The following is a 23,357-nucleotide window of genomic DNA, read 5'->3' on the forward strand; positions in this document are numbered from 1 at the left end:
TCCCCTACTCCCAGGGCTGAGGCTGGGCTGGGGTGCGAGGGTCCCCCAGGCTCTGGGCCCGGGAGAAGCTCAGCAGCAGGTCCGAAGGGGGCCGTGGCGTGGCCGCGGGTCGCTTGTTTTTGTCTGCGGCGAATCGCGGGGGGCGGCCAAGCCCACATCTCCGGGCCGTGTTTTCCAGAAGTCTCGGGTGATGTTTGGGGTGATGTTTGAGGTGCTGCCTGCGAGCCCCGGGAAGGCTGCTCTGGGGCGAGCGGGGCTGGGCAGGGAGACCCCCACCTCCACCGCCTGGCCGTGAAGCCCCCCAGGGTCGGTGCTGCCCGCCAGGGGTGCCTGGTCTCCCTGCCAGTTGGAAGCTGCTCTGCTCTCAGCGATGTGAGTTAGGGTCTGGGGTCCGTTCCTGCGGGGGTCGGGGGGCCCAGGCCGACCCGCTGCTCTTGCAGAACTTTGCATGCAGAGGTTTCTTTGAACCATGGTCCTGCTGTCGCGTCACTTTCTTTTTCTTCTAACCGTGCGGCGTTGTCTCCGGGCTGCAGGAGGAAGTACGGGACGGGTTTTCCGTTGAAAACGTCCCCGCGAGCTTGTCCCGGGCCTTCGGGAGGCCAGCGAGCGAGCCGATGGCTAAGGAAGCAAGTTGCCTTGCGGTGTGCGTGAACTCGTGGGTCCCCGTGTCCTGGGTCCCGATGCGGGGCGGGGGGCACATGCCAACCTCGGGCGGGCTCAGGGGTCTCAGCCGGCTGCGGGTCTGCGCGTGCGTCTGTGTCCAGTCACGTCCTGTGGTCCGTCTGGGTCCCGCGGAGGGGCCATGGTCGAGGCCGTCGTCTGGGGGGCATGATCTGAGGTCTGCTCTGGGCCCCTAAAGCACCCCGAGATGAGCCAGGCGGGCCCAGGAGGCCCAGCCCCAGGAGGGAGCGGGAGGGGGTGTGGTGGGCAGGGCTGGGGTTCTTGGGTTTGCTGCCTGTTGTTTCCACCCTCAGGGGAGGGGGTGCGCTGCCCGGAGGGGTCCCCGGCCCCAGGGACACGGCTGCTCTGGGGGTCGGCGGCTGCAGGGTGAAGGGTGCAGTCCCGGCCGCCTCGCCTGGCTGTGAGCTCCGTCCATCCCTGGGCCGGGCCTGAGGCTGGGCTGGGGGTCCAGGCGAGACCTTGGGTGGCCCCTAGCAGGTCCCCGGCAGCTCAGGGTTTCACCCGGAAGTGGCAGACAGGTGCCCCTGAGGTGTTTGGTGACCACCTGGGCCTCCCGGGGGCAGTGATGCCGCCTCATCCAGGGGGGCTTGCCTGGCCCAGGTGGCTCCCTAGACCCTTCCCCGTTGCCCTGAAGTGCTCTCTGACCGCTGGCTCACCTCTGAGGGGTCCCTGAGTGGGGACCCCAATCCTCCACCTGCCCCACCTGGGAGGGGTAAGGGCACGATGTAAACCCTGCCCTCTGCCCTCTGCCCCCTGCCGCCACCCACTGCCTCCGTCCCCAGCCAAGCGACCCAGCCTGGACAGAGCGAGGGTGAGGCCAGCTCGGCTCGAGGCCTCCAGGTCGCTGGCAGCAGCACCCATGGGTGTCACCTTCTGACCCCCCCACCCCCGCCGACTGATGCAGCAGAGCCCTCCTCACCCAGATAGGGCTGTGGTCTCAGGACCCAGCTCAGTTTTTGAATTTATTCACGTTCTGCCGACACTTTCTCCTCACCCTGGGTTCGCCCCACCCACCGTGCTCCTGAGGGTCCTGCGGGACCCCAGGCTGTCCGGGTGCACCTGTGCGAGTCCACCAGGCTCCCCTGTATCCTGTCACGGGCAGGACAGGTGCCGGGGAAGAGGGCTGTTTGGACACGATGGCAGTGGGTGTGAGATTGCTGAAGGGGGCTGCCGGGGGGCAGGGGGGGTGCTGGCTGGGGGCAGCCCGCTCCTTAGTCGTGGACGCCCTGCTCTTTGGGGTGCTGGGCTCCCCTTGGAGTGAGCACCTGCCTCCAGGGAGGGTCTGGAGCTGCCACTGGGCGGAGAGGGTGCTGACGAGGCTCATCTCTTCCTCACTTCAAAGCCAGGTGTGCCCACCGTGCCCAGGGCCAGGCCTCGCGTCCTCTGCCAGTGTTGAGGGGAGTCGCAGCTGGGCCGCTTCTTCCCTGGGGCCTCCCAGCCGCTCTCCACATCTCTGCTCATTCCCTGGGGTGGCCCAGGCCCCTCCCCGACACCCCCCCATCCTGGGACCCCCTCCCTGACACCCCGCCCACCCTGGGTCCCCTCCCAACACCCTCCCCCATCCCGGGCCCTGTCCCAGACACCCCAACCCCGGGCTCCCTCCCTGACGACCCCCACCCTGGGCACCCGTCCCTGATCCACCCCATCCCAGACCATCCCCCATCCCAGGGCCCCTGCCTCCTGGACCTATCTTGTTTCTGGAACCGCCTGCCCAGGGGCATGGCGTTGTCCCTGCACTGAGAGCCGGATGTGGGTTTAGGTCACATCTTGTCAAAACAGAGAAGCTTGTATTCCCGTGGTTCCTTTCAGTGGGTATGTGAAGATAAAAGGATTTTGTTCAGGTGGTTCTTCTCAACAGGTATAGTGAGTGGAATTACCTCACCCCCAGGCCTGCATCATGAGGAGGTCTCTGTCTGAGGCTGGTTTGCTGAGCTGTTAAAAGTGTGTGGAAACAAAGGGCAGGGTCCTGGCCGGAGGGGGCACTGTGTGGGTGCAGAGGGCCCCGGGTCAGCAGTGGGTGTCCAGGTTTTCTCATGCCCCGGGGCCCCCACGTCTCTCCACCCGCGTCTGTGTCCCCACATGTCTGTCTCCCTGCGTCTCTGCTCCCTGTGACTCTGCCCCCCGTGTCTCCACCCCCAGGTCTCTGCCACTGTGCCCTGTGCCCACTGCTCCTGGCCAGGTCCCTGGCTGTCCCCACCCCGTCATCTCTGAGGACTTTGGCCCTGGCACACAGGCCTCCTCACTCCGGGCCCAGGGCGGTCCCCCTCCGGGCCAGCCGAGGGACAGTGGGCCGTGGCCTTGAGGAGGTGCCAGCCCCGGGCCTGCCTTTGGGTCAGTCCCAGGCCCCCGAGCCCGGTCACGGCAGCCCCGAACCCTCACCTCCCCCGCACCCCAGCAGCCACTCCCTGCTGGCTCCACGTCGGGACCCCTGCACCCCATCGCCTGCTGGCCCCCTCCCGGCCCCTGGACACGCCTGGCAAGGCGCCATGCCTGCCACCTCCTGCAGCTGCCCTAGACGGTCCCTGCCGCAGAGGTGGACGCAGCCAGCACGGCAATGACCAAGTGCTGGGACGGACGCCCCCAGGGCCGTGGGTCCTTCCCCACCACGCCCTCCGGGTGACCCCCGAGTCCCACCGAGCCCCTTGTCCTGCATACCCCATTGTGTCCCACCTCGCTGTGGTTGAGCACTTTCAGCAGGCTGTTGGGGGGCCCCTGGCTCTCTCTGGCAGCCCCTCTCAGTGAGGGTCCTCGTGTCCACCCTCACAGGCACTGCTGTGACACCCATGGCAGGGGGGGCTCCTTGGGGTCTCGTGGCATCCAGCGGCCAAGCTGGTGTGGGCACAGGTCTGTTGACTTCAGGAGCCCAGGATGGGTTTGGGGCTTGAGATGCCCCAGCGTCCCCCTGACACACCTCCCTACCTGACATGGTCCCGTGTGTCCACCCTGGGGCTCCCAGGATTGGCACCAGGTGACAGTGGGCAACAGACCCCGAGCAACACGTCTCGAGGCTAGAGGGGTGGGGATCCCTGCGCTCCCCCCACTTGGTGCCAGGAGCACCCTGTTATGACACCCACAGACATCCCCAGACATTGTCTAGCGTCAGTGGTGGATGGGAACAGAAAGGCCGTGGAGGGAACCCGAGCTTTGCAGAGCTCACCCCCGGCTGTGGCCAAGAGGGGCTTCCTGACCCCGGTGGTTAACATTTGGGGTCGCAGCCAGGGCTCTGGGGTTCAGCAGGCTCAGTCCTGCCCTCATGCTCAGGGCTGGCCATGGGGCGTCAGGGTTGGGGAGCCGGTCCTCCACCCCAGGCCCTCCCCCCTAGGGTGGCAGGACAGGGTGAGGGGTGCCTGGGGGAGATGTAGCCCACAGGGCCTCGGGGCAGGGGTGTCGTGCAGCCCCCGGCTCTGTTCTGCTCATCAACACTGGGGTCCGGGGCTCGGGCTGCTCCAGGGGGTCTCCAGCCTCTGCTTCGCCTCGGGGCAGGGAGCACTATCAGACCTGCCCTGCTGGAGGCTGCTGTCCTCGCTGCCGGCTGGGCCTCCTTCCGGGGCAGTGGGGGGCAGTGCCAGCATGTGGCGGCCAGCGAGGGCCCTGGCACCGTCTCTTCTGCCTGCCTCTGCCCGGCCGCTGCCAGGGGGCTTCCCAGAGCTCCGCAGATCCCAGGCTGCGGGGTGTCGCGACCCCAGGGGTCCCCGCCCCACTGGGAGATGCGCTCAGTGGCGCCTGGGACAGGCAGGTGGGTGCTGCTCGGCCAGGAGGAGGGAGGCTGGGTGCCGCCATGCGAGTCCGGGACGCCCGGTGGGGCGAGAGCTCCGGACAGACGCTGGGGCTGTTGGTGGAGGATGTCGTGCAGTGTTTGGGTCGTCCGGATACTACCGTGTTGTGGCTGTAGGTGGGGTGTCCGCATCCCACTGACTGGCTGCCCCCGGCCCAGCTGCCCATTTGGGGGTCAGGGAGTTACTAGGAGTGGTTCCCAGGCCCTGCTCCTGCCACCGCACTCGGGGAGATGGTCTCTGTGCAGGGGGCTGCCTGTGGCCCGGGGCAGGGCTGGGGCCCGCCTTCCTCTGTCCACCCGTCGGGGGGCTCGGGCGTGTCCGCTGGGCAGTGAGTGACACTGTGTGCCCCGTTGGCGCCCCACCTTCAGGGCTTTGGGGCAGCGCCCAGGCGTGTGTCAGCTTCTCAGGTGAGAGGTGGCCCCGCACACAGGGTAGCCGGAGCCCCCAGAGGCTGGGCTGGAGGACGCGCATGGGGTGCGGGGCGGGCTGGGGGCCTCTCAGTCCTGGGCCAGCTTTTCTGGAGCCTTCCGTACATCAGCGTTGTTTGTGGAGTTTTTCCATTCAGAGGTTCTCAGTTTTTAGAAAATTGTTTTTAATTGAAATTGGAACCATCAGGCACGAATTCAGGATTTATTAATTTTTTTTGGCTGAGGTTTTCAGTCATTTTCTTTATGGCGTCTGGGTTTCGAGCCATGATTGTGCCATCTCTGCCCTCACATGTAGGATTTCCCTTACTTTCTTACTGTGTCTCCCTAAAATTTTTTACCTTTTTAAGGCTTTTTGCTTGTTTTGTTCTTGAACTTTATTTTGAAAGACTTTTCGAACTTGTCAGACTCTTGTAACTTCATCTTGGCTCAACAGTTGTTAACTTTTTGTTACACTTACCTGTACATGCATGCACTCACTCAGACGTGCACACGCATGTGCACACAGCCATTCTGCTGGCCAGTCTCAGTCTCTGGTGGACGTGCTCTCTTGTCCCCAAAACCGCAGCATCTCCCAAGAACAGGGACATTTCCTTATGGAAGGCCCCCAGGAGACTGCAGACTGTGGCCGTCCGCCCCAGGGGTCACCGCTGTCCGTCTGGCCATCTGTCCTGGGGGCGTGGGCTGCGCTGGCAGGGCCTGTTGGCACGCTGGGGACGGGAACCCTCCTCGCTGGGCCGTCCCTCACAGTGTGGGAGGCGCTGGGCAACCACACTGCCCCTGCTTGCGCTGCGGAGGAGTTGCCACTTGTGTGTCCCTGCCCCGGTGGGCTCTCGTCTGACCCGGGCTTCCCAGGATGGGACGTGGGTCTGATGTCCCGACTTTGGTGGAAGGGGCCACGACCTGGTGGCTCCCCGCGTCAGGTGGACCCCATTTCTGAGCAGGCTGTACAGGGGGCTGCACCTGTCACGCCCCAGCTCTCCTGGATGCCTGCCACAGGGAGGCCGTGGGGGGGGCCCTCGGGGGGCTTCTCCAGGATCGGCCGGTTTCCTGGTTTCAGGGCTTAGCTTGTGCTGGGCAGGTGGGCAGCCCCCCACCCCAGCTCAGGTCTCCCCAGGTCCCAGCTCCGTCCCCCTGCCTCCCCCAGCACATCTGCAGGACGCAGTGGAGTCGGCAGTGACAGGGACGTGGCCAGTGGCCCCGGTGCTTTTCAGGTCACCTTTACCGGGTTGGAGTCTGTCGTGGAAGTAGTTCCTGACCCATCTATTCATTTTGGAAAATGCAAGAAGGCCGAGAGAAGAAAGAGCAGACCATCCCTGCCACAGCCACGCCACCTGCCATGTGTTCCTCGGCTCCTGTGCACGCTGTTCACGGATCGTGTGTCTGCACGGGGTGTCTGGGAACGGGTGTCCTGGACACGGGGCCTCCCCTCAGCATGGCTGACCTCGTGGTGTCCTGGGTTCTCCCCCCTCAAAGTCAGAGTCCCCTTCGGCCCCAGACGTGACAATCAAACATGCTCCCAGACACCTCCACTGGGTGCAAACCTCAGCCATGACACACCACGTCCCGAGACCTACCTGTTGGCCAGGTGGGAGCCCGGCCGGGGCCTCAGGGAGGCAGCGTGTCCTGGTGGTCTGTGCTGGCTCGAGCTGCTCGTCTGCACTGTTCCTGCGGGTCATGCGGCACTGTGGGGGGTGGAGGTGGAGGGAGCTGGCGTCGGCTGCGTGGCCCCCGTTTCCTCCCGGCCTCTGAAGAGGGGTCTGTCCGTCCCGCACAGGGCCCTGCTGCCCTTGCCCCTTTGGCCTCTGATGGGCAGCTGAGGATGTGGCCGCCACATGTGTGGTCATCGCGCCCATGCCCCTTGCCCCAGTCTCTGGTGCCTTCTGCTTTTCTCTCTGGCTTTTGGTTGCTGAAACGTCCACGTGTGTCCTGAGGGAGGGTGAGTCCTTCAGCGAGCCCCGGCCCTGGCCCCTGCGCGACAGCCGGCCACGTCCACAGTTTGCCACGCGAGTTTCCTTGACGCCTTCCCCGAGGCTCTGACGCGGCGTCTTAGGCAAACCCCAGATGCCATTTCCTCCCGACAGGATCCCCTCTGAGGGCCACGCGGTCGTGATTTTTAATTTTTTTGGTGGTAACACGTGTGCGACGCCACGTTTCCCAGTTCACCTCTTGAGTGTTATGTTGCGCGGCTGTGGCCAGAACATCCTCGTGCCCTCGAAGCCGTCACTCCCTTTCCAGCTGGTGCTGTCGTCTTCGCGGAACCCCCATGTCACGCTCACTCACTCCACCATCAGCACGGTCTGTTGAGGTGGCCCCAGTTTTCTCGAGAAATGCCTCTTGTGTTTTCCCTGCTTCCACCTGATGTGCCATCCGAGGCCCCCGGGCCGGTGCCACTGCCCCCACTTTCCCAGCTGCTGTGGGCACCGCGCCCTCCCCACGGGCCCCGGGGGCCTCTGCCACCCGCCCTGAGTAAAACCCCTGCACCCCGAGCCCAATGGGCAGAGCAGTGCCAGGTCGGGGCTCCTGCCGCTGTCCGGTCCACGCAGCCCCTTCCCCCAACCCAGAGCCGCCACCACCCGCCGCGCCCTCGTGGGGAGGTTTGGGGGCACCCTCTGGGCGAGGATCTGCTCCCTGCCAGGGGCCCTCGAGATCACCTGGAGGCCACCCCGCCTTGCAGCTGCCTCACTCCCACGGCCCCTCCAGCTGTTCCGCTGTGTGAGGAAGGGGTGCACACTCGCCTCTCCCCGACGTCCCTGGGTCTTCTTGGTGTCGTGTGGATCCTTTAGCTTTTGGTTCAGCGTGTCGGCGTCTGTCCCTGTTGTTGTTTGGGTGTCCTCCTCTCCTCACTGGCCGTGGGCCCCTCTTAGGCCAACCCTTTGCGCCTGTGGGAGCAGCCCCTGCCTGCTAGAAGGGTGTCCAGCCTTGGGTCAGCTGTGGCTCTAGGGCCCAGGGTCCTCCTGGGGGCTGTGGGGCTGCAGTTGGAGTGCTCCCTGCTCCGGGGCCTGGGGTGCTCCCTGCTCTGGGGCCTGGGGTCCTCCTGTGGGGTGCAGGGCTGCTTCTTGGGCAGGCTTTGGTTCATGAACCTCAGCAGGCTGCCTGGGGACACTGTCCTCGATCCCCACCTCTCAGGGGAGCCTCAGCCCTGAGTGAGGCTCAGGACGGGAGTGGCTGGAGCCGCTGGGACAGGCCGCTCGGGTGGGCCTGAGTCTGGTGGTCCGCGGGGGTCCCAGCCGGGCTGCAGGGGCGGGGGCTGCGGGCCTCTGCCTGCCAGATGTCCTGCGCTGCCCTGGGAGCTGCTGTGGTGACGTCACTCAGTGGGGTGCCCAGGCCCGCTGGGGGGAGCTGCTGGGCCTGACAAGATGGAGGAGCCTCAGAAGAACGCGGCAGGTAGTCGCCCACGCAGGGCTCGGGGGCAGTGCTCCTGGGGACCCCAGGCAGTGAGTGTGGTCTCGGCTGTCGAGGGGCCAGTGCGCGCCTCCCCTTGCCCCAGGCCTGCCAGGGTGCATCTCCCCCAAGAGGGCAGAGCCTGGGCGTGAAGGTGCCCCCTGACCCCAGCCGAGGCCCTAGGCCCTGGAGCTGGACTGTGTGGGGTACGGGGGCTGCTGAGGGTCGGGGTGTTTCTTAGCCCCATGCTGGGCCTCCCCCCGCCCTGTGGTGTCTCCAGCCTCTGAGGTGAGGCCGGCCAGCAGGTCCTGCAGAGCTTGAGCTGCTGCTCCGGAAGGCTCCGCAGCGAGTCACAGCCTTCTCACCTCTGAGCCCTGCCCTGGGGAGGGAGCCCACTTCGTCCCCTGTGTCTCTGTCATGCTGGGTGGAGAGGGTCCTGGAGAGATGACTCAGCTGCTGGGTTGTGGCACCCGCGGTGGTGGCAGGTGGCCTCCCCAGGGCGGGGGCTTTGGGCAGCCGTCTGTCCCGTCGGGGCTCACATGGAGTGTAGGGGCTGGGGTCGGCCACCCTCCACAAGCATGGTCAGGGCTGTGCTGCAAGCTGAGTCGAGGGGACAGGCGATGGCCTCCAGACTCAGGGGTGGGCAGGGGGAGGCCCAGTCCGAGGGGCCACCCTGGGGTGGGGTCAGGTGCTGGGCTGCTGTCCCTTTTCGCTGGAGGGTGCAGATGTGAGCCAGGCTCACTTGCCGTGTCGGAGACCTCTGCCCGCGTTGTGGTGGGCAGTGTGGGAGCACGGCCTGGGGCGGTGGTGGGGCTGTGGCAGGGGGGCCTGTGAGACCCTCCAGGGCTTGCACCCAAACAGTGGGAGATGCTGCGGCCCCCAGGCCGAGCATCCCCGGGGAATGACGCCCCCTCCCAGTCCCCACTGGTCCTCAGGGTCACTGGGGGGAGGTGTGTTCAGACGCTGGGCGAGGCTGAGAGGCCCCCTGCGGAGGCGTCCCCCTTAGTGCCTGTCCTGCCCACGTCCTGGGTGAGCCTGTGTCCGGCGTGGCTGCGGCCTCCGGAGAGCAGGGTCCTGCCCGGGTGTGGGCAGCCAAGCGTGGTGCACGCGTCCCCGGCCCTGCGGCTGAGCCTGTGCACTGCTGGCCGCTGCCCCCGCTCGTGCCTCAGCCTCCTTCCCTACAGCACGGGGCCAGCGGGGACGAGGCAGGCAGAGAGGGGTCTGCGGAGCAGCTGTCGCCGACTCCGTGTCTGTCCTCCTCCCAGGGCTGGAGCAGGGGTCGTGGGGAGGGGCCCCTGGAGGGGCTCCTGGAGCTCAGCGGGCCGGTGTGCGCTCCCGGGGTGCTTGCTCGGGGTGTAGCGGCGCCCTGGCCCACAGAGCCCACAGCTGCACACGTGAGCCGGGCTCGGGCTCCCTCGGTCATGCGTGTCGATCCAGAACTGCTGCCCATGGCCGCTCTCGGCGAGGGCTGCTCCCTCCGCTCCAGGTTCAGGGGAACCGAGAACACCTTGTGGTTGGAAGCCGACGCGGCCCCGGCCCGGGCGGGAGGCTGCAGGGCGGGATGGGGATTTCCCAGGGTCCTGGGGTCGGCTCCAGAGCGGCGTCTCAGGAGGGGTCAGGGAAGGAACTTCAGGGGAACACGTGGGTCCCCCCCGCCGAGGGGTCCTCACAGGCCTGGGGCGGGGCCTCTGCTGGCTGCAGCCCCCGGTGCAGAGAAGGGAGCCGCCCCTTCCTGTGGGTGGGGCCCACTCGGCGGCCGGCCCGTCTGCAGCAGCCGGCGAGGCAGTTTCCGCTGGGGGGGTCTCCACCTGCACGGGGGCTCCGGAGGGAGGGGCGCCTGCTCCGCTGCAGAGCCGACCTCTGGCAGCCGGGATGGGTCCCCCCGTGTGCAGTGCTTCCGGGAGTTGGCGGGACGGTTCTTGGTGGAGAGGAGCCGTGCAGGGCCCCCGGGGACGGTCAGCCCTTCACTGGACGGACACGTGCGGCGCTTCCTAAGTCAAGGTCAGGGTGCCCCCAGGCCGAGGAAGAAAGAGCCGCGGCGGGTGCCTCCTGGGGCGAGGAAGCACACTCGAGGGGTTGCACCCCTCGCCTTGGAAGGCCCAGTTTTGATCAGCTGACAAGCAGCAGGAGGCAGCGCGGTTAGTTCATTCCCGGGAGCGCACAGCGCTTCCCGCTGCGGAGAGAAGGCGACGGATGGTCACCGGGAGGAGCGTCGTCACGTGCCTGGTCAGCGTGAGAACGCACGGGGCCGGGGGCATTAACCGAAACTCCCCCAGGCCCGGGCCGCAGATTCCTAAAGGGGCCTGGCTGGTGGGCGACACCGAGGGCTGGAAAAGCAACCCAGACCCAAGCCGGGAGCCCACCCTGCCCCTCCCACCAGGAGGGCAGAGCCGAGAAACCTGCAGCCGGCGCCAGGTCAGCGCGAAAGAGGGAAGCCCCCCGCTGTCAGGGCGGGCAGGAGCGCCTGCCATACCCGCTGCGTTCCACCCACCAGAGCCGTCGGGCAAGACGGGGTGCAAGGCATCCGGGTTGGAAATGCAGAGCCAGATGGTCCCGATCCGCCGGCGACACCGTTCTCCATAGGGAACCTTGGAGAACCCGCGAGAAAACAAGCAGCGCCTACAAGCCAGCTCAGCAGAGTTGTGGGGTCCACCTTCGGGAGGGGGGCCAGCGGCAGGGAGAGCTGCGCAGCCCTCGGATGGGGCGGGCGGCGTGAGTGTGCGTGCACGTGTGCGCACTTGTGTGTCTGCGTGCGGGGTCTGCAGCTGCAGCCTTGAGGGTGGGGAGCAGAGGCCCGGAGGACCCCTTGTCATGGAGGCCCCCCTCATCTCATGGCCCCGCCTCGTCCTGGAGCTCCCCTCGACCCCGCGGCCCCCCTCGTCCCCGCGGCCCCTCTCGTTCTGGAGCCCCCCTTGTCCCCGCAGCCCCCCTTGTCCCCACGGCCCTGTTGTCCCAGAGACCCCCTTGTCCCCACGGCCCCCCTCGTCCCCACAGCCCCGTCGTCCCAGAGCCCCCCTTGTCTGCATGGTCCCTCTCTTGAGCTGCTTCCCGGGGTCTGCCCATGTGGCTTCCTCTGACGGCAGGCCCAGGGGAGGCCTGCGGGCGGGTGGTGGGGGACAAGGGGTGTCTGCCCCCACCCCTCCCTGCCCCCATGCTGGCAGACTAGAGAATGGAGACCAGAGCGTGGGCAGGACGCAGCCTCATGGCCCCAGGAATGCCAGGGGTGCTGCTTCGGGGCCTGCTCCAGAACTCCACCATGACCGGGACCCCCTAGAAGATGAGGGGGTTGCTGCCCACAGCTGCATTTGGGCCTCCCAGCCCCGCTTTCCATGTCCCAGTAAAGATCAGCGGGAGAGAGTGGTTTTGATTTCCCTGGGCCTTTCTGGTACACCGTGTTCTGCACATGTGGGAGGGGCCGTGACAGGTGAGGCGGGGCCGGGTTGGGGCGTCCGGGCTCTTCCTGCTGAACCAGGAGAGTTGGTGTTTCTGAGCCCGGCGGCCACTGAGTGGACACGGGGTGGTGGAAGGCGTCCCCTCGGCTGCGGCCACTTGTCCCGACAGGTGCTCTGGGCGTTTCCCGTGCTGGGTGTCCTGCCAGGTGCTGGGCCCGCCTCTGTCCGATGGAGAAAACGGCTTAAAAATAGCCCTGAGGTGGCAGGGAGCCACACATCCCGGCCGCAGTGAGGCCCCACTGCCCTCTGGGCCAGTGGGAGACGGGCACGGGGAGCCTCGTCTGCGGCTGGTGCGGTGGCAGCCCCTGTGGGCCACAGCCCAGAAGTCCCTCAAATGCTTGAACATGGACGTTCCCTCAGACCCTGCAGTTCCGCTCCTTGGAATTCACCCGAGAGCTGAAAACGCGCCCTGCAGAAGCCCGTCCAGCGTGTCCGTTGGCTGAGGTGGGGACAGAACAGGGCCACAGATGGGAGGGTGGTAGGTTGTAAAAGGGAGCAAGGCCCCGGCACGGCGACAGCCCAGGGGGCCTTGAGAACGTGGCATCTCAGATACCAGGGCAGAGCCAGACACAGCAGGCCACGCGTCCCCTGGTCCGCTGCAGGGAAACGTCCAGGAGAGCAGACGCGCAGGGACGGGGCAGACGCGGGTTCCGAGGGCTGGGGCGGGGGTTCCCGTGGGGCCCGGGAACGTTCTGGAACAGGGTGATGGTGGCTGCACACGACAAACACCAGCGAGCCGGACCTTTAAACGGGGTCAGAGTGAAAGTGACCTGAGAAACCCCAGCAGTGTCTCGGCCTCTGCTGGCCCCGCTGCTTCCCCTCCAGGGTGGGGGTCCCGGGGGCTGCGCCTGCCCCCCTGCTCGGTCCCCCTCAGCCCTGCGTGTTCCAGGCTCCCCCGGCTCCGCCGATACCCGTTTCCTGTCCGCACACACGGCACGTTGGGAACCTCCAGGTGTCCCAGCTGCCCCCGTGCAGGGCCGTGAGCGGGCGCCCGAGGACAGCAGCTCTCCCGGCTGGGGGCTTCAGGAGGAGTGGGCCGTGCCCTCGGGGTCCTGTGTGGTGGGAGCAGCCCCGGTGGGCGTCTCGGCTGTGGCAGGAGCTGGTCCCGCTGTGGGGGTGCCGGCCTGTTTGTCCCGGGTCCCGGCGGCGCCTCGCCTGGGGGACTCCGCCGCCCCCTCCCTCGCCTCGGCCCCCCACCCCATCCACCACGGTCCTCCCCGGACTTTCCGCTCATCTCTTTTTTTTTTTTTTTTAGTTGTGAAATATAACATTTACATAGAAGTGATAACTGTCCAAGTGCAATTTTGCAAGTAGAGAGCAAATTTCAAAGAATGTTATGGGTTACAGTTCACGGTTTCAGTTATTTCCTTATTGTGAAACGTAACATATATACAGAAAGGTGGTAACTTTGAAACTACAGTTTGACTAGTAGCTGTAGAGCAAATTTCAAAGAATGTTACAGGTTACAGTTCCACCATTTCAGTTCTTTCCTTCTATTTACTCTAATATGCCAGCAATTAAGAAAAATTAAATTATATAACGATTCAGTATTCATCATCCTTTGTTAAATTCCATCTTGTCTGTTGCTCTCCCTTCCTCTAGTTTAATCACTTTCCTGATCCTCAGGGATGTCTAGGCAGTGACCACCCTAACCTGTTGATGTTGAAAAGGGGTGTCGACTTTATGGGAAAAGGGGACACATCTGGTTGATGTTCTTGAAGAGGCTGTTGCTCTGGGTTTTGGGACTTAGCTGGCACAGGAGTTCTCTGGAAGATTTAAGTTTCTGAAGAATAAACTTAGTGAGTGAAATTTTATAGAGTCTCAGATAGGAATCTAGATATTCTTTAGGGTTTTCAGGAGCACAGTTGACTTGTGCTTATCACGCTGTGGCCATTTGGCAGATCTAGGTGAAGCTTGCATAGGAGTAACCTCCAGGACAGCCTCTGACTCTATTTGAAATCTCTTAGCCACTAAAACCTTATTTTGTTGCCTTTCTTTTCCCCCTTTTGGTCAAAAAGGCATTCTCAACCCCTCGATGCCAGGGCCAGGCTCAGTCCCAGAATCCATGTCCCACGTTGCCAGGAAGGCTCATTCATCTCGGGTGTCCTGTCCTGTATCGGGCAGAAGGTGATGAATTTATTGCCCTCTTTTTAAAAAACTTTTTTTAAATGCAGTTTTATTGAGATATATTCACACACCGTACAACCACCTGACGTGTATGATCACTAGCTCGCAGAATCATCACATGGCTGTGCGTCCAACCCCATGATCAAATTCAGAACATTTTCATTACTCCAGAAAAACAGTAAAGAAAACCCAGATCCTCCCACCCTTCGTCCCCGTTCTTGACCCCCGGCATCGGGCTGGTGCCTTTGTCACTGTTGGTGGGAAGAGTGTTAAAACAGTTTGCAGTAAGATACATTTTCCCCGTATATCCCTCCGTTGTTAACTCCTAACAGTCCATACATTTGTTCTAGCCCACAAGAGAACTTTTAATATTTCTGCATTAAGCACGGGCGTCCCCACCCCCCCACACACACGCTTCGCTGTTTTAAACACTCCCATCTTGCTCTTAATGGGGGGTTTTGTCCCAGGGCAGGCTGCTGACTGGGGGGCGGCCCGTGCCCAGAGCCCACGTCACTTCTATGGGAGTGGGTGCTGGTGCAGGGGGCGGTGGGCTTGGGGGAGATGGGGCGGACCTCCAGAAGCCCCCACCTGCCTGCCTTACAGTGTCTCCAGCTCAGCCTGTGTGCCCTGAGAGCCCAGACCCCGCCCTGCGGAGGTGGGTTTTCGGGGCCTGACAGGTGCGGTCTGGTTTGCCCTTATGGACCAGGTGGGCTTAGAGAGCTGGTGGACACAGGGTGGGGGGCCTGGAGGCAGCCAGCGGGGCAGGGACCGCGTTTGTCTCAGGCCCAGGACACACTGTCCCCTCCCTGGGCAGTGCCAGCTGCCCACCGTGTCCAGCCTGCACCTGCCGTCTGCCACTCTGCCCTGGGGGGCTGCTTCAGGCACCCCCACTCTCTCCCTGAGCCCCTTTGCACCCCGAGGGCCTGGTCTGAACTGCGAGGTCACGGCCTAGGGAGCCACTCCCTGCCTGCAGCGGGGGCTGCGGCTGCTTCCCCCGGGAGCCCTTCCCGCAGCTGGCACCTGCCCCTCTCCCCACACCGCCCAGCCACCCCTGGCGTGGCCTGGGTACCCACGTCCCTGAACACAGACCCACCGGGAATGAGCCCTTCCCAGGCCCCCCCTGGCCCGCTCGCCCTGCCGTCTGCTAACGTCTGCCTCTCTCCTGCAGCGGGGGACCCCGGGATCTGAGACAGTGGGACGCCAGCAGGATGCCCTCGCCCGCGCACGGCCCCCAGGCCACTGAGAGGAGCACTGCCTGGCCCTGGAGCACCCCTGCCCGCCAGTAGCCGGAGGCGCGGAGCCACCGCGGGCTGCATGGCGAGCTGAGCGCGGCCACTGCGACCTCAGGCTTCCGCAGAGCTGGGCTGGGCTCGCAGCGGAGTCACCGTGGAGAGGCCGGGGTACCACAAACTTATGGATCTTGACAAGAAAGGTGGGAAAGGGGAGCTGGAGGAGGGCCGGAGGATGCCCAAGGCCGGCGGGAGCCGCAGCAACCACGGCGCCCGGGGCGCAGGCACCAGCTCGGGGGTCCTGATGGTGGGCCCCAACTTTCGCGTCGGGAAGAAGATCGGCTGCGGGAACTTCGGGGAGCTCCGCCTGGGTGAGCCTCCCCTGCAGCCTGGGACCCCACTCTTGGAATGGGTTCTCCCCAGCTCACGCCCCGGCCCCTGCTGTCTGCCGTGGGGGGCCCAGGCTCCAGCGTCTAACCCTAACCCTAACCCATGGGGACCTGACCCTATGTCTGCTGACGAGGGAGGGGTGCAGGGAGGGGACGTCACGTCCGACGTGCCATCCCTTCAGAGCACGGCAGCCCCACACCCAGCCCGGGCACTGCCAGCGAGCTGGGAGCACGAGCCCTGAGCGGTGTGCAGGCGTCTGCCCAGCATCCTCAGGGGACCCACCCCCCTACGCACCCACCACCGTGCACGCGGGCAGCCCAGGCCCCAGGCGGCTTTGGGGGTCCAGGTGGCCCTTGGGGGTCCTTGCTTGGGCAGCGGGCGGTGGCCTTGGATTTGATAAAGCTCTCATTCATGGAGGAACCTGTTCTCTCCTCCCTGGGCTCTCCTGCCGTGCAGCAAGCCGTCCGTGTGTACACTGGCACAGCGACCGTGTGTGCCATACCCTCTGCTCACGGGCCCGTGGCTGGTTCTGCGCGTTCCTCATCGCCTTGTGGTTGGAGAAACCGTGGGTGCTGGTGCTGGGTACAGGTCCTCCCGGCTGCCCCGGGTGCCCGGCCTCCCACCTCCTCAGCCTGCGGTGGCGGTGCCTCTTCAGCTCCGGGCGCTCGTGGGTTCTGTGCGTCTCCCTGGCGTTGTGTGTCGTTCCCCTGCCTGTCACGGGCCGTTCGTAAGGTTTTCCTTCCTCTCTGGTTTCTGTCAGGTGTGGTTTCCGGGGTGTCTGTCCTGCTTCAGTGTCAAGATTTTTGGATCTGTATGTTGATGTTTTTCCATGAAATTGGGGAAAACTTGAGTTGTGATTTCTTTAGGTGTTTTCTGGCTCCTTCCCTCTCGTTCACAACTACACGTGTGGGAAGAGTAGTTCTCACTGTCCCACCGGCCCTTGAGCTCGGCTCGTTTTGCTTTCACCGTGGACGGTTTCTCTTGCCCTGCTGTAGGCCGAGCCCTTTTCTCCCGCCCACATCTGCCCAGTGAATTTTCCATTTCACAGATGGTGTCTTTCAGTTCTAGAATCTCTGTTTGCCCCCGATTTCTCTGCTGAGATTTCCTGTTTGCTCATTCATTTTGGCCATGGTCTTGGTTTCCTGGCTGCTCACACAAAGCCCGCACCACGGGGTAGCTCACGAGCAGGAATTTTGGGATTGTGTTTTCCAGCTGCTGGCAGTCCTTGGGGTTCGTTTGCTTTCCCGTCATGACAGTTGCGTGGCGGTGTCTTCCTGTCTGTCCTGGCTCCGCTGTCTGCCGCTCCAGCGGCTCCCGGGGCTCTCCCTGTGCTCTCGCGAGGCCTCCAGGAACTGGGTGAAGGTGCGTCCTGGCGGAGTCAGGCCGTGCTGGGCCTCCAGTGGCCTCGGCGGAAGGTGCTGCCCACGTGGGTCCACACCCGTGGGATGGAGGGTTTCAGGACACGGTGTTCTGGGGTGTGGAGCTCCAGCCAGCACAGCTGTCTGTCCATACGCCCTTGGACGTAAACCTGGGTGGCGACTCGCAGCTGGTCTTGGCAGCTGTGGTCTGGCTGCGGGCTGGGTCGGCGACGTCCTGGTGCCGCGGGCGTGGGGGCGGGCGGTGTTGGTGGGCTGAGCCGCGTCCTGGTCGTGTTACAACGGTGCAGACACGTGTTAGACACTGTCTCTTCATGATGTTGCTCCGGGCAGCACGTGGCCCCGCCGAGCCAGAGCAGACTTCACCCGTTCACTGAGCCCTTTATCTGGGCGGAGTGGGAGTCCGACGGAGAAGGGGAAGCTCGGAGAGGCCGCCTGTGAGTTGCCCGGATGGGAAATCCGAGGACCCAGGGAGGCCGACGCCAGGGGCTCGGGCGAGGCCCCCGTGGAGCCCCCGCTGTGGACACCGGCCTGGCCCTGCTCCATGCTGTGGGTGTCCCGGGTGGGGCAGATGTGGGCTCTGTGGGGGGGACCACAACCCCTGCGGCCCCCAGCCCCTCGGGCTTCGTGCCCTGTTGTGCCCAGCACTCCCTCTGCAGGCGCTGAAGCCACCAGGGGCCAGAGGGCAGAGGGGACAGGGTGGGTGTCTGGGCTGACCCGGCCCTGTGGGTGCTGAGCTCACGCTGCCTCTGGGAGCGCCTGGCTGCAGTTGCGGGTGAAGCACGGTTGACCCATGCCTCCTCCCTGAGGACGCGGCGCGGTCCTCTAGCCTGGGGCCATTCTCTGCTCACCCTGGCCGTTCCTGGGGTGCTGCCCCGTGGCTGTCCTGAGTTTCCGTCCCCCGGTCTGGCTTTGCTTTGACGTTTGTTCATCACACCAGGTCCGTGCGCCCAGCGTGGTCTTGGGCTGAGGAGGGGAGGGGGCAGGTGGGCCTCTCCCGGCCCCCGTGGGCCAGGTTGTGCCGGTGCCCCCCTGGGGAGAGCCAGGGAGGGCCCAGCCTGGGGACAGCTGCCCCCGACGGGCGTCTGTGTGGCTGCGCCTGGCATACCTGGCTTAGGTGGTGGGATCTCGCCTTCTTCCTGCTGGGGCCTGGGCTGGGGGTGGGGCTCGGGTGAGATGGGGGGTCTGGCCGAGCGACCTGGGTGCGTGCCACCAAGGGAGGGGTTTGTGCAGCATCCCCGGGCAGGTGCAGGGCTGGGCACGTGTGCGTGCGAGGGCCTGGGGTAGCTGTGTGGAGGGCCGGGTCTCACCCTGGCTTCACCCTGGTCCTCCCCATGCCAGCCAGGGAGCCCCGTTGCCTCTGGCCAAGGAAGCCTGGGATTCCGGAAAGCTAAACCGCTGCAGGGCTGGGTTGCGTGATGACCTCTGACCCTCCTGTCTGGCGGCCTGGGCACGTGCCTGGTGGGCTGTTGAGCAGCCCCTGGTCTGGGAACAGCTGTGTGTCTCTGCGTCCCCAGAGCTGGTTCTTGTCCTAGTGGCCCCTAGTGGCAGGTGAGAGACGCCTTGGTGCAGAGGCTGGTGCTGTGCCCTGGCAAGGATGTGCCTCGGGCTCGCGGGCGTCTGCTGTTGTCGCAAACACAGCAAACCTGCTGAGGGCTCGGCCTCGGCCCCCAGGGCTGTGAGGCACGCGCACGCCGCCCTCGCTGCTCCCAGTCAGGCCCAGGTGGGGAAACAGAGGCACAGGGACTGGGGAGGGCAAGAGTACAGAACCCCCAACCCGCTGACCCCCCAGGGACATAAGAAATGAGCAGACTCTGCGAGGTTGGAGGATATGTTAGCACAGAGCTCAACTGTGTTTCTCCATCAGGAAACAGTGGGAAAATAAAAGTTCAAGAATAGACCCACGAACAAGAGCCCAGAACCTCCTGCCGTAGCAAGGAGTCCAGAGGCCGCAGGACATCTGAGAAGTGACGCGTGCCTGGTGGGGGGATGAGCTCACAGATGGAAGGGGTGGTCTCGCCACGATGTCACCTCGCATTCCTGTGGGAGCTCACGCCACCCCTGTGGGGTTTAGGGGGACAGCGACGAGCTGAAAAAAGCGACGGGGAGCTGGAGGCTCGTGAGCCTGTGTGGCGGTGCAGGGCAGGCGCGGGGGCCGTGGGTCCCAGTGCTGGGGCTGGGGCTTGGTCTCTGTTGCCTGTGCTGTGCCATCTCCACCGGTGCGCCAAGGTGAGGACCTGACAGCGTCAGCCGCAGGACACCGCAGAATGCTGGAACGCTGGGACGCCACAGACCACGTGGAACGCCGTGGAACGCCATGGAACACCGTGGAACACCATGGAACACTGGAACGCCGTGGAACGCCGTGGAACACGAACACCGGAACGCCGTGGAACACTGGGGAACACTGGAACGCCGTGGAACACTGGAACGCCGGAACGCCGTGGAACACTGGAACACTGGAACGCCGTGGAACACTGCAACACTGGAACACTGGAACGCCGTGGAACACCGTGGAACACTGGAACGCCGGAACGCCGTGGAACACTGGAATGCCGTGGAACGCCGGAACGCCATGGAACGCCATGGAACGCCGGAACACCGTGGAACACCGTGGAACACTGAAACGCCGGAACGCCGTGGAACACCATGGAACACCATGGAACACCATGGAACACTGGAACGCCGGAACGCCGTGGAACACTGGAACGCCGGAACGCCGTGGAACACTGGAACACCGTGGAACACCGTGGAACACTGGAACGCCGGAACGCCGTGGAACACTGGAACACTGCAGCACTGGAACACTGGAACGCCGGAACGCCGTGGAACGCCGGAACGCCAGAACGCCGTGGAACACCGTGGAACACTGGAACGCCATGGAACACTGTGGAACACTGGAACACTGGAACGCCATGGAACACTGTGGAACACTGGAACACTGAAACGCCGTGGAACGCTGTGGAACATTGGAACGCCGGAATGCTGTGGAACACTGGAACGCCGTGGAACGCCACGGAACGCTGCAGAGCAGTGCTCGGAAGAAGAGGAAGCAGCGCTGCGCGCAGCACAGTGCCGGTGCTGCCTCCACGGGGGCTGAAACCCTCCCCCGGGATGGAGGCTGCCGGGGCGACGGGGAGCCAGGGCCCGGGCCTGGGGTGCGTCTGCCCGGGCGTCCACCGTGCCCCATGGGTGGAGGCACATGTGGGTGATGGCCGCAGGCTGGGGAGGGGTCGGGAGGGGGGCTGTGGGGGCCCAGGGTGCCTGGCACCTGTCTTTGAGGAGGGAGGCGCTGGGGCCTGTGAACGTGGGGTCTCTCCTGGGAAGACCGACAGAGCTGCTGGGCGGTTCTGCGGGGTTCAAGGCCCCTCGGCCTGGGGGCCCAGCTCTGGGTGTTGGGCGAGCTGGGGGCATTGGAACCCCCAGGGACAGAGCCTGGGGGCCCTCCAAGCCCCTCCTGGGCCCCCAGTGCGACCTCAACTGCCTGGGGCTCAGGAGACACCCTCCAGGGAGGGGCGGGTCACACGGGCCTGGCTCTGTCTCCTGTCATCTGGGAGGGGAGGGGGCTGGGGCGCCCCGGCCTGGCCCTTGACGTGCTTTTCTGTCCCCACAGGGAAGAATCTCTATACGAACGAATACGTAGCTATCAAACTGGTGAGTTGCCCTCCCCCCACCTCCTGCCCCCAGCACCTGCCTGGGGGCTCTGGGCGCCCTGGGTGCAGCCATCCCGGGGACAAGGGGCCGCGTGCCCGCGAGCTGGTAACCCGTGTCCCCCGGGCCCCCCTGTCCTCCAGGAGCCCATCAAGTCGCGGGCCCCACAGCTGCACCTGGAGTACCGGTTCTACAAGCAGCTCAGCACGGCAGGTAACGCGGGGCCCGGGTGGGGCCGGGGCCAGGGTGGGGCCGGGTCTGGCTGCAGCGGGCTCTTGTGTCTGCAGAGGGTGTGCCGCAGGTCTTCTATTTCGGCCCGTGCGGGAAGTACAACGCCATGGTGCTGGAGCTGCTGGGCCCCAGCCTCGAGGACCTGTTCGATCTCTGCGACCGCACCTTCACGCTCAAGACCGTGCTCATGATCGCCATCCAGCTGGTGGGGCCCGGGGCGCGGGGGCGGGGGGCCTGCGGGACCCCGCCGAGGCCCTGTTGCAACTGCCGTCCAGCTGGGGGGGCCCAGGAGGTGCAGAGGGGGTCACCCCCCGAGGCCCGGCTAGTGAACACCATCCAGCTGGGGGGACCAGGGGGGCAGGGGGCACCCCGATCAGGCCCTGCTGAGAATCGCTGTCTGGCCGGGGGGCTCTGGCAGGGCCAGGGGCCCAGGGCGCCCCGCTGAGGCCCCGCCACCCCCAGATCACGCGTATGGAGTACGTGCACACCAAGAGTCTCATCTACCGCGATGTGAAGCCTGAGAACTTCCTGGTGGGGCGGCCGGGGGGCCGGCGGCAGCACACGGTGCACATCATCGACTTTGGGCTGGCCAAGGAGTACATCGACCCTGAGACCAAGAAGCACATCCCGTACCGCGAGCACAAGAGCCTGACGGGCACCGCACGCTACATGAGCATCAACACACACCTGGGCAAGGGTGCGGCCCGGCCAAGGTGGGCAGGGGGCGGATGGGCAGGGGATGGGGCAGGCCCGGGGTGACCCCTGCCCTCTGCCCCCAGAGCAGAGCCGCCGGGACGACCTGGAGGCGCTGGGCCACATGTTCATGTACTTCCTGCGTGGCAGCCTCCCCTGGCAGGGGCTCAAGGTGGGTCGCGGGGCCGGCGGGGCAGGGGGGGGCCATGGCCCACCCACAGGCACCCTGAGCCCTCGGCACTGCCCGGTTCCCGCAGGCTGACACGCTCAAGGAGCGGTACCAGAAGATCGGGGACACCAAGCGGGCCACACCCATCGAGGTGCTGTGCGAGAACTTCCCAGGTAAGGGGCAGCTGGGGGGGTGGGCGGGCACGGGGCCCCGCAAGGCACTGCCGGGCTCTCTCGGCAGAGGAGATGGCCACCTACCTGCGCTACGTCCGGAGGCTGGACTTCTTTGAGAAGCCCGACTACGACTACCTGCGCAAGCTCTTCTCTGACCTGTTCGACCGCAGCGGCTTCGTGCTCGACTACGAGTACGACTGGGCCGGGAAGCCCTTGGTAGGCGCGGGGTGGGGGCCGGGCCGGGGCGCCCCGTGGGGGTGGGGGGGACCGCGGCCCGGCCCCCACCTGCCCGCGCTGACACTCACCCCCCACAGCCGACGCCCATTGGCACTGTCCACGGCGACCTGCCTTCGCAGCCGCAGCTCCGGGACAAGGCCCCGCCGCACGGCAAAAACCAGGTGAGAGGCCGGGCCGGGTGCCCCCACCCCAGGGAGGGCTTGGGCAGCCAGGACCACTGCTCACATCCTCCCCACCAGGCGCTGAACTCCACCAATGGGGAGCTGAACGCGGACGACCCCACGGCCGGTCACTCCAACGCCCCCATCACGGCGCCCGCGGAGGTGGAGGTGGCAGACGACACCAAGTAAGGCCGCGGGGGGTGTTGGTGCTTGGGCACTGGGGCGTCAGGGCCCAGGCCACCAGCCCGTCCTGTGCTCTCCTCCCCAGGTGCTGTTGCTTCTTTAAGAGGAGAAAGAGGAAATCGCTGCAGCGGCATAAGTGAGGCTGGGTGCGGGCGAACTTCCACTGCAGCCCCTCGGGGCACATGCTTGTCTCGGGCACACGCGGCCCGGCTGCCGCAGCCCAGGGCCCAACCCCGGCCTGATGCCAGGACGCAGACTGCGGGGCCACCGGGTCCCCGAGAGTCCCACGGCCCTCGCAGGGGCGGTCTCTTCCTTCATGTAAGACTTTGGCCAAAATTTCTACACCTCTGTCTAGTCCTCCCCCTGAGAGCGTTAACTATTTAAAACAAGGAGAAAAGGAGAAAACGAGGCCCGCCTGTCCCCCACCCTGCTGCAGCCGTGACCTGGGAGCTCGGCGGCCCCTCGCGGCGCTGCACTGTCCAGCTAGTGTCATAAAGTCCAGCTTGTCTCCCTCAGTCCAAAGGCCGTTTTCTCGGGGGTGGTAGGGCCCGGCCGGGGGAGATCTGCAGGGTGGGCCTGCTCAGGGCTCCCCAGACTGTGGGGGCCGGGACAGCCGTGGTGGGAGCCAGACCCCAACCAAAATGCTGCACCAAAGCTCGGGCAGCCTGTGCGCAGGCACTGCCACTGCCTCCTCCTGGCCCCGGGGGCAGCCCTCGGCACCTGCTTCCCGCGGTCGTCCAGGCGCTGCTGCTCCAGGGCGCCTGGGGTGCAGGGTCCGGTCTCCAGGCTCAGCCCCGTCAGGCCGGAGAGCAGGGGACAAAACGCCTTAAAGCCCAGCCCCCCGGGGGTGCGTGGGGGGCCCGAGGCCACAGCTGCTGGGCGGTCCCCAGGCGGCGGCCGTATGAGTCTAGTTCTTGCTTTACAAAGTGTACAGAATGGCATTTGTGTTTCTCTGATGCTTCCGGAAGCCATAGAATTTAGGGGCTTTTTTTAAAAAAAATAAAAGGAAATGAAACCAA

At 65.2% G+C, this 23,357-nt stretch overlaps 1 protein-coding gene across 2 annotated transcripts in view; it reads left to right on the forward strand.

The window, feature by feature from the left end:
* CSNK1G2 (casein kinase 1 gamma 2) overlaps positions 1 to 23,357 on the forward strand; it is a 24,504-nt gene extending 1,147 nt beyond the window's left edge. The window contains exons 2-12 of one of the 2 annotated variants that reach the window (XR_005214935.1): positions 15,014 to 15,445; positions 20,454 to 20,494; positions 20,635 to 20,704; positions 20,779 to 20,927; positions 21,185 to 21,419; positions 21,502 to 21,587; positions 21,673 to 21,757; positions 21,825 to 21,948; positions 22,072 to 22,155; positions 22,234 to 22,340; positions 22,424 to 22,466. Coding sequence is in view for 1 of the 2 variants with exons in the window: in XM_037823828.1 (XP_037679756.1) it covers positions 15,259 to 15,445; positions 20,454 to 20,494; positions 20,635 to 20,704; positions 20,779 to 20,927; positions 21,185 to 21,419; positions 21,502 to 21,587; positions 21,673 to 21,757; positions 21,825 to 21,973; positions 22,072 to 22,155; positions 22,234 to 22,340; positions 22,424 to 22,478 (1,248 nt within the window). In the remaining variant the exon portion in view is untranslated. Of the gene's footprint in view, positions 1 to 15,013; positions 15,446 to 20,453; positions 20,495 to 20,634; positions 20,705 to 20,778; positions 20,928 to 21,184; positions 21,420 to 21,501; positions 21,588 to 21,672; positions 21,758 to 21,824; positions 21,974 to 22,071; positions 22,156 to 22,233; positions 22,341 to 22,423 lie in introns of both variants that reach the window. The other variant, XM_037823828.1, reaches the window with a different exon arrangement.

The sequence above is a fragment of the Choloepus didactylus genome (assembly GCF_015220235.1).
Source record: "Choloepus didactylus isolate mChoDid1 chromosome 25 unlocalized genomic scaffold, mChoDid1.pri SUPER_25_unloc1, whole genome shotgun sequence".
In the NCBI taxonomy this organism is placed as follows: Eukaryota; Metazoa; Chordata; class Mammalia; order Pilosa; family Megalonychidae; genus Choloepus; species Choloepus didactylus.